Genomic DNA, 16,155 nt, shown 5'->3' with positions numbered 1-16,155 from the left:
TGAATGATAGTATATTTCAAATAGAATTTTTTTTTTATTAACGTATCTATTCAAATCTCTCAAAACTTGCAAAATTTAGGATAGAAATTTCATTTTATGATGTACCTTTTTCTACGTCAGCTAAGGAATTCATATTTTCTAGTCAGTTTATTCATTTACTTGTCTGTGTGTCTGTGAGCAGGATTACGTGAAAACTACTTGACGGATTTTTTTCGCAATTGTCTCTACAGATAGATCTTAGGATATGGACGAGACCATTAAATTTTGAGGTTATCCGGATACAGATCCAGATTTGCATTTTTTACCATTTTAAAGATAACATTAAAACAAACTGATGCTTTATATACGAAATTTCCACCAAAGATAGATCCTGGGCCTTAGGGGACGCCAAGAAGTTTTGGAGATGATCCGGTACCGGTTCCGGATTTGCTTTTTTCATAATTTCAAAAACTGCGTCGAAGCAAATTAACACTGGATTTTTAACAAACACTAATAATTATGCATCGGAAGAAACCATGAAATTTTGGAGGTAAGACGGATCAAGATCACGAATCTTTATCCTCATAGCAGTTTTCACCATCAACTGTACAGTCGGCATATAAAAAGTGGAAGGTGATATCCATAGGCTATAGTTAAACGACGGCAATATTCACTGGCAGAGGTCTGAAATCTCTGTTGCTCTTTTTGATAGTATTATTATTATTATTATTATTATTATTATTATTATTATTATTATTATTATCATTATTATTATTGTTGTTGTTGTTGTTGTTTTTATATCTATCTTTATTATCATTGTCATTAGCGCACCACATTCTCATCTTAAGAAAAACGAGAGAAATTCTGAGGCCTGAGACGAGAGGCATAGTGAAAATACAGTATTGATCGACGCGTTATACATGCACCTCAAGTAAAATTCTGGGAAGCTCAGTTGCAAACGTGAGTAGTGCAACATTACTAAAGCCCTTTTTAATCTCCTCATCCTCTTTCCAAACAGGTTCCCTAATCCCACCTACCTCCCCTACCCCACTCTAACAAAATATCCTTCCGTCCATCCATCATTCTTCTTGAGATTTTACAAAAGGAGCATAAGATTAGAAAGAGTTTTTTATTCAGGTTGAACAATTTCCCAATAAATTAGGAAAGTTTTTTGCAATAATTTAATTTCAAGTATTATTCTCAACATTCTTCATTATCATTATTATAATTATAATTATTAGTATTGTAATTATTATTATTATTATTATTATTATAATTATTATTATTATCATAATTATTATTATTAATACTATCATGAAATCTGCGGTAAGTTATTCGTTATTTGATTAAATATATATAAACATTTGATTATAACATCTGAATACCTAGTCAGGCATTTTCATAAATCTCAATAATCTGGAGAAGTTAATTGTAATGATTTAGTTTCAAGTATTATTATTATTATTATTATTATTATTATTATTATTATTATTATTATTAAATCTGCAATATGCTATTTGCTATTGGTTCTTTGATCAAATATGTACAAGCATTCGTTCATGGCACTTGAATTCTTTGTCAGGCATTATCATAAATCTGATCTCCCGATATCTTCAGAAGCACTTGTAATACATATTTGAAATCCAATACGCAATATCCGGAACTCCAACATTGGTGCAATGAATATTACATAAAGGATAACGATAAACAAATCAGATTCTCGAGGTGAATTGTTTTGAACTACCTTTCACCACCTGCTTTCGCTAAACTTTTAAAGGAATAAATCTACTGTACACTTTCCTCCTCTTCGCCCAGACCCTTGTCTAAAACTTAGCAAAATTTCAGTCAGGAACTTTAACTAGCTTTCAGGTTGGGGGAATTTTATTGTAACCTTATAACTGATCAATATGTGTTTAAACCACTCGGCATTGGCAAAAATATTTCCATTATAATATAGCTGAAACCTGAACAGGAAGATGTAAAACAACATGCTACACCTGATATACTGTAAATACGATGCCATTATGAACTTGATTCAATATATATCCCTCTGTTGTAGACAATTAACTCAGTGTAATTATTACAAATTCCCATTAAAACAGAAAAATAACCGTGCAATATAATATACTTGATGTAATGGCTATGTAAATGCAGAATTAATTGGATATACTTTCTCTTTGTGTGTCCCAGATAAGCTAGGAGTAATGAATTCCACGTTCCTACTGCAGCGCAACGCGATGTACCTAATATAAGCAGGAGAGAATTGTGACATAACCTAAATGATGTCGTCCTTTGTCACGGAACACTAACATCAATCCCTCAACTAATGCATTAACCTGATAATTTCCGAACGAGGCAAAAACTTTCTTTGCGATAAAATGTCGTGAGAAATATCAAACAAAATCTTCTCTTCTTGGAAGAAGTAAATGCAAGAGAATTGTGTCAAATTCGACAAAGAAAACCGAATATCCTCAGCGGGTCCTTGTAGAGAGAGAGAGAGAGAGAGAGAGAGAGAGAGAGAGAGAGAGAGAGAGAGAGAGAGAGAGAGGGAGGGGGGGGGGACTAACTAGAGACATCCGTGGAAGAAGCACAGTGACGAATACTAAACATTTCAATTTCGGCGATTTTCTTTCCGTTCAATGTATTCTCTTAGAGAGGAGCCAACTACAGTGTGCCGAACAAGAGACAATGAATGCAAGGTTCCGTTGCAGTGTACCTTCTACTTCCTACTTTCATTACTTTCGGTCTTTCGCTTTTCATCCGTACTCTTTGGTTGATCTCTTTATATTAAGCTGTTCACCTTCCTCAACTTTTCCCCTTTCTATTCGGGGCAAATTCCTTGGTATACGCTTGTGATATTTCGGACACTAATAATAATAATAATAATAATAATAATAATAATAATAATAATAATAATAATATATAATAATAGAATAAATAATAATAATAATAATAATGATAATAATAATAATAAGAAGAAGAAGAAGAAGAAGAACAACAACAACAACAAGAATTGTTATAACAATATTATCATTATTGTTATTATTATTATGATTATTATTATTATTATTATTATCATTATTTTCACTATTATTATTATTATTATTATTATTATTTTGTAATTAATGAAAAACATGTAAATTCTTTTTTGTTTACTGCAGGCAATATTCACTTAGAGAATGGATGCCACAACTCATCAAAACTTCTCATTTTAACGAAGAAACTCTTGCAAACTTCAAGACAGTTAATTTTGATTAGCAGGCATCTCATAAAGCGAACTGAGCTTCCGTCTTCCCTATTCTAACTCTTCCGCAATTTCGCTTTCTCCAAAAATACCTGATAACTGAGCGAAAACTATTGGAAACTGAGCGTTGAAAAAAAAAAAAAGACTTATTAGAATTCTTACGGACACCTAATGAAAGCGTAAATATTTTTCCAGAGATATTAAAGAGGAATATTTCACTGTCACTGAGGAAATCCTTCGGATTTTCTCGTGCTTCGGAGCATTCTCAGCTCTAGGGAATCCTAACAAGAGGATGATATAGGAATATCTGTGTAAATTAATCCTCTCCATAAGTCGTGGGCTTTCCGGCTCTTTGGAGTTACGCCAGAAAGATTATATTTAGAATATAGTGAATGCTAAGAATTATCACAGAGAATATCATTAATCATTTTTCTTCATTACTCATATCAAATTTTCTCATTCGCTTGGATTAGCATTTTTTAATCAAGGTTTTAATGAGGATTCAAGTGGATAACAGCAGCATTTACCTGATATTTCTTCTTCTTTATTATTATATTTTCTCTTCTAATAGCACGCTTTTTATTTCCTAAATGTTCATCTCCTCAATTTGTTTTAAACTTTCGATTGACTGGTTAAAATTAATGGTTTCATATAGCCCCTCTTCATGCAATTATTTATGGTTACCTGATGCTTTCAATTTATTTCTGTCTTATTAGTAACTGTTTCTCCTTGGTATAAGTTTTCTTTGTTGCATCATAGTTTCTAAATTATGTTTCTAAACTTTTGCACTGCGGTAAAATGAAAGTTTATTGAAAATTGATAGGAATTACTTTATTTAAGAGAAAAATCTTCTTATATTTATAAAAGTCTGCGTTCATAAAGGAATTGGATACAAATGGAAAGCGAAAATAATGTCCATAATGTGGTAAATAAGAAAATATTTCGCTTCCTAAAGGATTGATAGAAGTGGTAAGTGGGCATTTCAAATCTAAAGAGAAATGTATTAAATTACGTATACATCCGAAGCGAGCAAAAAATTCTGTGAATACAAACACATAAGAATTCTCGCAGAGTAAAGTATACTCGTGACATATTTTTTTTTCTGGGGTGTTAAAATAACAACAAATAATGTTAATCAGGAAAAAATATTTATGAATTGAATAGAAATTTATCAAACTTCGAAAGACACATCTCAGTTCATTATTATCACGAATTTCATTCAATCGTTCGAGAAATATTTGATTTTTCTTAGATTTCCTGTGAGTAAAGAGACATCGCCCAAGCTTCCTTGGTGGAAGCTAAGAAATAAGGTCGGAGATTTTAAAGTACTTATTGGATTTCAGTCTCTCTTGTGCGCTTTTCCGAATACTTCCTCAGCAGAACTACTACCATATCAACCTCTCTCTCTCTCTCTCTCTCTCTCTCTCTCTCTCTCTCTCTCTCCCCAGTGCACATATCATCACTAAATCTTCATCTAGAATGATGAATGGAGACTAATTGGTCCTGGCAATTAGATGAGGCGGCTTCTCAACTTTCGCTAAAAGGATTTCTCCCATTTTATTGTCTATCCAAGTATCACACGCAAACACATTCTACACAAACAAATACATAAATACATACACACATACACACACACATATATATATATATATATATATATATATGTGTGTGTGTGTGTGTGTGTGTGTGTGCGTGTATATGTGTATGCGTGTATGCATGCGTTGCTAATGACCAAAATGACTATCAAAATTTTGATATTCTCACTTGTTTTGGTACGCTTAATCACTGCAACTGTTAACTCCTGGTGATAAATTGATAAATAATCCCAAACGAGGAGCTTCTTCATTCATTTCCTATCTAGATTCAAAGACTTCAGTGATAAACTTATCCAAGACCCTACGTGGAAAACTAAGTATATATATATATATATATATATATATATATATATATATATATATATATGTATATATATATATATATATATGTATATATATATATATGTATATATATATATATATATATATGATATATATATATATAGATATATATATGTATATATATATAATATGTATGTATATATATATATATATATATATATATATATATATATATATATATAACTAGATTTTCCACGTATATATATATATATATATATAATAATTTTATATATATATATATATATATATGTACATATGTGTGTATGTGTGTGTCTGTGTCTGTGCACACGTATACAACCGTGGATAAGCAGTTAGGTAAAAATATTTGTGCGTTAATGTTTGAATAATTTCCGGTGTTTTCCAATATCTTACTGACCTTTTGACACAACGAAGAGATGGTTGTGTTGTTGACAGCCTCATATCTACAAGCAAACGATTCTTTTGTCTTTTGCAATAAACAACGCAATGCAATATTCATAAAAACCAAGTCGTTGTGACTAGCGAATCGAATATCGAAAAATACATCTCAAACCAAAAGCAATTTCATTCCGCTGAATAAACCCATATTTTAGTAAACCGTTCTTGAAGAAAATAACAAGAGTTCTCTTGGGGGAGATAGATTGAACTTGAACAGATAACAGTCCAGAACACTCTCGGCTAATATTATCTTATATGATGATATTATTTCTATTGAAATTGTTATTAATATTTTCATTATTAATATTATTATTATCATTATTATTATTATTATTATTATTATTATTGCTATTTTTTATTATTAGTATTATTATTGTTATTATCATTATTAGAGAGAGATAAGAAAAAAAAACAGCAGCAGCTTCATGTATATCTAAAGAAGTTTCATGAACAGTATGTTGAACCCTCGAACAATTATTACATCGCTCTTAATCCTTGCTTATACATCAAGGTCCCTCTATTGCTACTTTCAAACCATCTCTGTGACACTCTCTAAATCTTCCTTTCCTCTTGCTTTCAAAATTTTCTGAAATAACTATCATTCTATAATCCATTTTCATCATTATTATTATTAGTATTATTAACCTCATTGTTAATGTGATTGTAACTATTATTACCTTATATTTATAAGACCACTTAGCAGTATATAGCTTGTTAATCAGTCTTTTGCAGAAGAGACTTATCGTATATGAAAGGATACCCAAAATATCACGGGAATCAAAGGGAAATGTACAAGAAAAAAAAAATTACGCAAAACATTTAACATTTGATTTTACTTATTTGAACGATACCGATTAAAATATTCAAAGCCAATAACAAATTATTCCTCAATTCCGTCCGGTAGAATTATCAATCGATGTATAAAAATTTTTACTCAGTAGCGTTTCCTCTTTTCATTTTATTTCAACAGAGAATAAAAATATGTAATTTTAAAAAGAAAAATATTTAATATTTAAACCACCAAAAAATTATAATAAATTTTTCTGTTTTTGACAATATTATATAATTTTATGAAAAGACTAATGAATTTACGTAATCGAGAATCTGTTATTCAAATATTCTTTACATTAAAATATGTAACTACAGAAAAAAAAAATTAAATAAAATAAAAAAATAATTTACCTGATCAGTTTTCCAAAAATAATTTTCATTGAATAGAATTATATAGTTCGTAACGATAAAGAAATATTACTGTAACAGTCATGAGATTCTTTTTTATCTTATGATTTTCATCAAAGATATATATATATATATATATATATATATATATATATATATATATATATATATATATATATATATGCAGGCTGATTTCAGAACTCTTAATATTCCAAAGGGCCTTTCAATATTTTCGTTAGCCTTTGAATGAAAATGTATAATTATGAAAGAAAAAAAAATACACCGTATTACCTACTCACATTCCATGTCAGTTATGTATTAAGATAATGTGAAGGAAAAAAAATCTTTTATTGATAGAATTCCTTTTCACATTTTTAAAACCTTAAATGAGCGTAAGATTACGAAAGACAAAATTAAATGACTTACCAATTGGTAATGCCAGGAGAAAAGCAAAAACTGCTTCCATTAAGAAAACGGAAATTTCGCACACAATCCTCATGAGTATTTATTTTGGTCTCCTTTTTATCTTATAAAAATAGCAATTTTTCCGCATTATCTGACAATTTCATGGTAAGGTTGCATTCACATAGTTTCCGAACACTTGCATTAACTTCCTCAATCTCCATCTAATGTGCGGCCAATTATCCTAAACAATAAGGTCACTAATGCAAGATACTTTCCAGTCACGAATTTCAGATGATGATGATACGATGGCTGAGCTTTCGAAAAATAATAAACAATTGCCTTAATGTAACTGTAATTTTATTCAACAACCAAAAAATTAACTATCAAATGACGTAAATAATGTGTTTTGTTGATTACACCAGTCAAGGTATATTGAACTTTCTTTTCTTTTTTCAAATATTAGAACTGGAAGGAAATCGTGCGGAGCAGCGGCGGACGACCCGTACCTCAACGTCTGAATGCTCTCAGCAGACTGTCTTGCTCAAGTCTCGAAACCCAGTTCGGAGCTATGGCGGAGTTGCGTGTTGGCACGCCACCACTGCGACATCATACGCTTAGATATCGGGGAATGAATGAATGATTATACGTTGTCTGGCGTTGGATTATCAACGGTTACCGAAGGAGAAAATATAAAATAAAATTCGAGTCATTCGTTTCTATTTTTTACGGTTTGCATACGTCAAAAACGGACAGAAAACGACAGAAAAATTGGTTTTATACTGTAGTTTCAATTATTTTTTTCTCTCTTCATTTATAGTAAAATGGAGATTTCACTAATAATAATAATAATAATAATAATAATAATAATAATAATAATAATAATAATAATAATAATAATAATAATAATAATAATAATAATAATAATATCTCTAACCCAATTAAAGTCGTGAGGGTATCTCCTACTTCTAGGTATGTTACGCACTGCTCGAGACTCGGGCAAAGGTAATTTTTTTCTTTTTCTTTTTTTATATAATTTTAATTTTTTCTTAAATCTAGGACACTATCTAGTTAGTCCCTTCCTGGAAGACGGAATTTCTAAATTACTCATAGTCTATCATTATCGTAAGCAGATGAAAAAATTATGGTACGAAATTTTATTATTATTATTATTATTATTATTATTATTATTATTATTATTATTATTATTATTATTATTATTATTATTATTATTATTATTATTATCAGTTCATTTTATTTCATTGTCATCAATATCATCAGCATTAATATATTTTATTATCATTATCAATATCATTCGTAAGTAATTTACATTTCTTAAAAGTAAGCTATAGGGTTCACATGTATAAATGTTTAATGCGATCAAATAATATAAATAATATATTGAAAATAACCATTAACCTAATAACCTTAATAGATAACAGGAAATTTCAACATTCGTTAAATCCAAATAGAATAAAACTGAGCAACAATTTTTCCAAAAAACAAATTTCTTCATATCATTATGATCAATATCAGTAGTAGTGCCAGTATTATTAGTTCGTTCTGAAGAATTCGGAAAGCTCAGTGGCTAAAGAAATGACTGCATATTCTTAGAAAAATATTGCTAAGAAAAAAATCCTTGGAAACAGAATTCATGAATTTGCTTTATATACTCTTCGTGGAACTGAATTTTGCAGTGGAATATTGCTTTTCAAGCATTTGAATTCTCCTGACATTCAGCAAAATATATCTGTGCAATGTCTCTGTACCATACTGGTTTCACGACCGTAAAGACAGCCTCCATATTGCTAGTTCGAGTGATGACTACGTGCAACCTGACAACCATTGATGAGATTTCATGAGTGATCTTCTACATTTCGTAGGTCCTGAGTCCAGATTCGATGGAGGCAAGACGAAAATAATTTGATAATTTTTCTATATTCAATAAGAAGTAAAATAGACATAAATTGAAGAACGTTAGTATTATTATTATGCTAAAGACCTCAGAATATTATTGGGAATTAAATGGCATGACAGGATTAGAAACGAAATTATACAATATAATAACCAAGTGTCATATGTGGATGAGATTATGGTGAGGGGTAGATGAAAAGTGTTTGGGCATCCTCTTGGCACTCTCCACAAGAGATTAGTTCACCAAACATTCAGCTAGGCTTTACAAGGCATTAGAAGAGTTGTAAGACCCAGGCCTACATGGTTGAGGACTATGAAACGTGAACTAGAAAATAATGAGTGAAGAAGTATTGATTTAAAAGCTCAAGATAGAGACGACTTGTGAAATCTAACCGAGGCCCTTTGCGCCAGTAGACGTAGGAGAAGATGATGATGATGATAATGTCAAAGCAAGGTTTAAAAATTAAATACATTACCATAGGCTCTTACTACCTATATTGTGACTCAAGGTCATTATCACTTGCACCCTTATGACACAATAAAATACTCTAGATGTTTACGTATTGTACCCAGTGATATATTCTCTCTCTCTCTCTCTCTCTCTCTCTCTCTCTCTCTCTCTCTCTCTCTCTCTCTCTCTCTCTCTCTCTCTCTCTCTCTCTAGAGCTCATCTGGAGAGGAGCAAAGTAATATCTAAGAAACTGGCTAACTTTTTGATGACCGAAAAGGAACGGGTTGTTTAAGTGAAACATGGCTGCTATCGCCCCTAGGTTTTAGCTACCGACACATCCGGTCCAGTGGCTGCCTGAAGCTTTGGTTGCATATCCATGTCATCAACATCATCCTAATACCGTTTGATTCAGCTGCGTACCCTTACCCTTCTCTTCAGCTGTTCGATGGAATAAAACCTTTGTCATACCTATTACATAACAATCTACAACAAATTCTCAACGATATTGTTTAAGCAATGACATTCCAACTTTAATGTTCTCACTGAGATATTAATAACAACCATTTTCATTATGGTTTTCTCTCATTGATAATATTGATCATATTCACTAATGATTTCTCAGACGTAGTAGTAATAACTAAACAAGCATATTCGTTACTTTTTCAAAGATATATTCATAACAATTTTACTTAGCATTTTCACTGAAAGAATTATTTCAGTTATATCATTTAATCTTACAGCACCTATTATTGTCTCTGAAATGATAAAATAATTTCTTTCCTTATTGTTCTTATTAATATATTAATTACAACGAAAAGCCTACTATAAAACAAACTATCGTGTTCCTTTTTTGTTCATGATAACAGCGTAATAACACTTTTATTAAAATTAGGCTCTACTGCACAGCACTAACATACTGTTCTCCCTTATGTATCCATAAAAACTATTCATTATTGTTCTCATTGGTAAATATATGAACCCCGGTCTCTACACTTTTCGTCAACATGGTATAAACAATCACATCTGAAACTGCTCTCAACATCATAATGATAACGGACATACCCCAAATTTGTTATTCTGATATGTAAAATAAATTTTTATATCTTATTGCACTTTGAAAACTTCTAATATTTATATTCAGCATTCTTCCCCGCTGACACAATAACTATGTTCATGTCCGAAAACGTTATAAACAAGATTATTATAAGAGGATAGAAAAATTCATTAGGAATTCAATTCTCACTACCGTTCGAAATAACGACCTTTTTTATATTGCATTTATCATTGTAATAATTCTTTCACTCAATAGTTCCCACAAGAGAGAAAAAAAGGTATCGTCACATCGTATATCATGTTTTGGACAATATGATAATGTTTATAATTCATACAATCCTCAATAATTGCCATACTTTATATTGCCCATGACGACAGATTACTCTGTTATACAATAAATATTTCATGTCATATTATTTTCACTAACATAAATTTGTGATGTATTATAATGTCACAAACACAGCTGTCAAATTCCTTTCTTGATTTCCTATTAGATATCAGCTCTCAATAACATTAGCGTAATATTCAATAGTTATTCTTTTAGATGCTGTCATTTTAAGTGTTATTCTTACTATAACAGCTACCAGAGTCCATCATTGCTCACATTAACATTACATATTTATTGCATGCTATCATCCCTAATAAAACTGTCATATTTCTTACTTGTCCTCACTATCTTAACTGCCACACTGCATGCTATTCTCATTGACAGACCTGTCATAATTGTTACTAATTTTTACTAATATAACTATTATTTAGTGACGTGTTCTCTCTAACAAATCTTGAATATTTCATACTTATATTTGCTGATATAGAAACAGCATGAGAATTCCTCCCCCTGTTTCCTCTAATGCAGTCGAAGGTAAGAAGTGACACTGGAGCCGGAGAACATGATCCCCTCATCTCATAACATCAAAATTAATTATCTCTTTAATGGCCCAGGATTAGATGCAATCTTTGCCTCTTTTTAGCTCTAATGACACTTGGGATGAAACAGACGGAAATCTGAGTTTCAAAAGTTTTGTTGGTCGAATTATATTAGAAATTACGTTTAATATCGGCGGAAAAAGTTTGCAGAACTCCTCGCATGTCTTATTCTTTTGTTTTTAGCAAATGATTTGTCGGAAACTGAGATGGCCGCTATTATTCACTTTGGTCAAACTCGGAAGCAAAATTAAGATAAGTAATTGTTTCTGAACTTTTTGAAAGTTCTTTTTCTCTAGCTTTTCCTATTTGCTCATTCAGGGATGTTAGAAGAGGTCAAGAATTCAACTGTGTCTGTTTGTTGGGCATTCTGGGATTATCTTCCGCACCATATCATTCTAAAATTCAATGCTTTGAAGGGGCTTATAAGGCAATACCTTCAACCATAACCAAAACCTTATTTACCCCTCTCTTACTGATAATAAGGCCTTACAAATTGAGAAGGCTGAGCGTAGGGTTAACGCGTTTTCATTTCCATAATAATAATAATAATAATAATAATAATAATAATAATAATAATAATAATAATAATAATAATAATAATAATAATAATAATAATAATAATAATAATAATAATAATAATAATAATGGTTAATATAGAATATGAAATGCGCTTTATGAGTCAGTTATGAATGACAAAGTGAAGTAATGACACCCCAGAATGAGATGTTTTGTAATCTACTTTCATTGGAAAGTAGGAAAGTCTGGTAGTTAACGTGCGCACTTTGGAAAAAAAAAATGTTGTACTCTCTCTCTCTCTCTCTCTCTCTCTCTCTCTCTCTCTCTCTCTCTCTCTCTCTAAGATGAATGTTCTCTTGACTCTGATATCCTCATTCCAGGCCTCGTGCTCATTTACATCCATTTCAAAACGCTATTCCTCCTATTAGTAGAGTCCAGAACTTTAACAGCAGTTTAACCAGCAGACATTGTGAAGTAAAAAGAAAATGGTTCTCTTTTTTTTGGGGGGGGGCCATAGATTTAAATTAGTTTTATTTGGAATATAAATGTCTTCATCATTTTTTGTAAAATGTCTTTAAAGAGTATGGATCAAATTCAAATATCTGAGGTTATCCTTTACTTCTTATTTACTATTGAAACTCGAGTATGTATGAATTTTTCTCACAGAATTTTTAGCCAAATGATGAAGAGGGTCGTGAGACTCAACATTATATACAATCTAACTCATAATTTTCTTAAGTGTTGGCACTTTCGATGAAATATCATCATTCCTAATTACTTTTTGATGGTCTATGCTAATCTAATGGTGTCCTGTGGAAAGTATGTCTTTATAAATTGGGGAATTATATCTTTAGTAATATAATGTTTCATCTTTCTTTACAGTCAAAACTTTTATTCTCTTTAATTACTGCCACTTCTTGCCTTCAAGTTACCTAATAAATCCTAGATTACGATATAGCATTCAATACCCTAATAAACCTAAGTCATTTTTACTCAAATAATACTAGTAAATATATTAAGAGCATAAAAGTCTAGATTCAATTGGATGATTAATTTTTCCGTTAAATCAGTGGCATCACAAAATGTACTTATCAATCGTTGACGTCCAATGAAAAGTGAAAAATAAAGATCGCAAAAGGAGAATCGTTGAGAACTAGCAATTCTTCAATAACTATTCTCTGTGATAACAACATTGCAATCATTCGATACCATTGTCTTTCAGAAAAACCTTTTGAGGTAAAAGATGAAGGTCTCTTTCCTTCAAACAAGACCCCTAACCAAAATGTTCAGTATAAATTGTTATTTGTTGTTCTCCCTATCCTTTAGTTGTAAACTTTGAGCTCTCCAGGCTTTCTCTCTTATCTAGAGTTTCTCCCCTCTGCCCATTTCGCAAGGGTTTGCCAATGGCCTCTTTCAACCCAAAATCATTGGTTAACTGTAAAAACTTGTTCAAGAGAAGCAGTCCTTACTACGATGAAGAATACAGGGCCTGTCTCCCATAGGGAGACGGTCGTTTAAATCCTCTTTAGCTTTAAATACGCGCAATGACGTCCGATTACTGTGGAATTGAAAGATAAAGAAAAACCTTGCACAGCTTTTTTTTTCAGTTGTTTCACTTATTTACGATTTCGAACACGTAGGTTCCCTTTATTTGTGTTTTATTCCCTTATAATCGAGCTTCATTGTTGGTATGTGAAGCGAAAGACGATATAAATGAACGTCTTCCTATGGGAAACGGGTACTGCATGCTTTAACATAGAAAGGTGTGCTTCTCTTGAACAAATTATATCTGCTAGCCAATAATCTTCTGTTAAAAGAGGCAATTGCCAAACCCTTGCAAAAGGAACAGAGTGCAGTTTTGCATCTGGAACTGTGCGTCTAGCGTATTTATTTTAATACATATCGATATTTTTGTATTTGAATAAAAAAAGTAAAAATGTATTATTAATACTGAAAACAATATCAGGAATGGGGGAAAACAAGTATATTTCTGCAAAGTGGGTTAACATAAAAAAGTACTTGTGTATTATACAAAGTACTAGACAAGGGGACCGACTTTCCATCCCAGACACTGAGACAGAGCAAATATTTCATTAAGTTGCCATGTTGTGTCATGAAATATACAAGACGCGGGATCAGTATTGCTACACAGACAATAAAAATAAAAGACCAGTTTACAAAACTGAAGGGCTCTGCCTTCCATTTGATAAGTAAAATCTGCAGTTTTTCCGCTTGTTTAATTATTCACTTAGTGGATAAAAATAGTTTTTATCTCTTCTTATTTTCTGGGAAATTTGTTCAATTGGCCTTAGGATGGGGTTAAAAGATCAGACAGCTATTAATTTTCGGGAAATGCATAAACTTTTCTCCCATTCAATGAAACGGTCGATCCCGGACCTGCAGTTGAAAGGGCAGATATTTTCATCAGGGACTGTGAAAGGAAATCCTTTTTCAGTGATTGTAAGGAGTTGCTGAGTCACAGAATAAATATACTAGCTGACGTACCATTGAAGAAACCCGGTTTTGAATTTGGGGGATTACATAAAGGCGGACACGTATAGAATAAAAAAAGAAATCTTTTATGATGAAGGAAAATATCTGTACGATTTTTATATCAAATTCTGCGTGTTTTTTTAATGCAATTAATACTATTATTACTACTACTGAAGCTGTTACTACTACTTCCATGTTTTATTTTTACCAATAACTTCAGTACACACTTCTACTCGCAAATCTCTCGATAATCGTTTCCGTCCAGGAGAAACCATTTTATGTTCAATTGAATATGAAAAAGTCCTTGAAAATAAACTTTCAAAGTCATGAGACTTAGACTTATCATCATCTCAAAACAAAACAGATAATATTCTAGTTGGCATAGGAGTTGGCATAGGCCGTTCATTAGGTGATTCATAATTATATATGTAAAAAAATATAATTATAACAAAATATAACCAACAGTATAATATTTTTCATTATTCATACTTATTGTTTAGGATAGGATTATTACGTGTTCAATTCCAAATTCCAAGATGATTAATATCTCTTATTCGTTTGAATGATCAAATCCGCAACCAACATCTGCAGCTTTCAGTATATCATCATTGCAGATCATGAACACCCGGTTGGCTCTCTCGAAAATACCAAATTAATCATGAAAATGGACGGATTAATAGATAGCCCCAGTAATTCCCTTTTAATTGAACAGAATTAAATTGTCAGTTGGCCAAATTCAATACCGTTGAACAAGTTTTAATCAATCGACCTCAGTCTGTTTAACTCTCGTCATCAATGTTTAATCCCCAGATATCCTCAATCAACATTAATCGATTAATGATTGGGAATCAATGAAAGTTCAAACAGTGTCAAAGTAAAAGAGAGGATTAACATATTCCAATCAAGTTCGCTATTCAGTCAAATCTTCAGTGGGAAATAAATTGTATTACGTTCGGTGGACTAAAATACATTCCTAAATCCCCAAGAGCCTTTTTCTTCGATTCTATGGACCTAGGTGACTCTAAGCAGCCATTTTTATTGTAAATTACAGCCCTTAATCATCCTCAGGTAGTGAAAAAAGGGAACGATTAAAAAGAAACTCGTAATTATATGTGGGTCTGGTCTCTGTTAGGATAAATCGAGTCAATCCTAATCATGTACTATTATTATCATTAATAATCTCCAATTATTCACAGTCAATCAAATGGTGTAAACAGATATCACTTACAATAGAACAAAAGGGGTTAATAGCCTTCAGGGGTCTTTCTACTCGTGCTCACTTTGCCTTTGCAACTCTTTATACCAATTGAAGGAATTTTAGTAAAGAAATACTCAAAGAGATCCATCCATACACATATAAAATGGGAAATATTTAATTTTCCGGGGGTTTGTCTATCATTTTATCACGCTGACATTACCTTTTAAAGATTAAATTGTAATGTAAACGTGATAACAAAGGGAGTTTAGATTCTAAACTGCTACACGGTAGACTGGCAGTCGTGACAATCCAGAGGCCTGTTTAGAGACCTTTCATACAAGAACTTTCGAGAAAAATAAAGATATTTTTAGCTGGGTCGTAAATTAGTTTCTGGAGTGTTACAAAATACATCTATACACAAAATTCCAGCTACAATATGTACAGA

General features: G+C 31.5%; 1 protein-coding gene across 2 annotated transcripts in view; it reads right to left on the bottom strand.

The window, feature by feature from the left end:
• LOC137660325 (zwei Ig domain protein zig-8-like) overlaps window positions 1-7,678 on the bottom strand; it is a 62,309-nt gene extending 54,631 nt beyond the window's left edge. For both annotated transcript variants that reach the window (XM_068395145.1, XM_068395146.1), the window contains exon 1: window positions 7,183-7,678. In XM_068395145.1, the coding sequence (XP_068251246.1) occupies window positions 7,183-7,255 (73 nt within the window). In that variant the 5' untranslated portion in view covers window positions 7,256-7,678. The remainder of the gene's footprint in view (window positions 1-7,182) is intronic.
• Window positions 7,679-16,155: the final 8,477 nt, after the last annotated feature.

Source organism: Palaemon carinicauda, chromosome 20 (assembly GCF_036898095.1).
Source record: "Palaemon carinicauda isolate YSFRI2023 chromosome 20, ASM3689809v2, whole genome shotgun sequence".
NCBI lineage: Eukaryota > Metazoa > Arthropoda > Malacostraca > Decapoda > Palaemonidae > Palaemon > Palaemon carinicauda.
The sequence above is the reverse complement of the archived record's forward strand: the minus strand, read 5'-3'. Positions and strand labels throughout refer to the sequence as shown.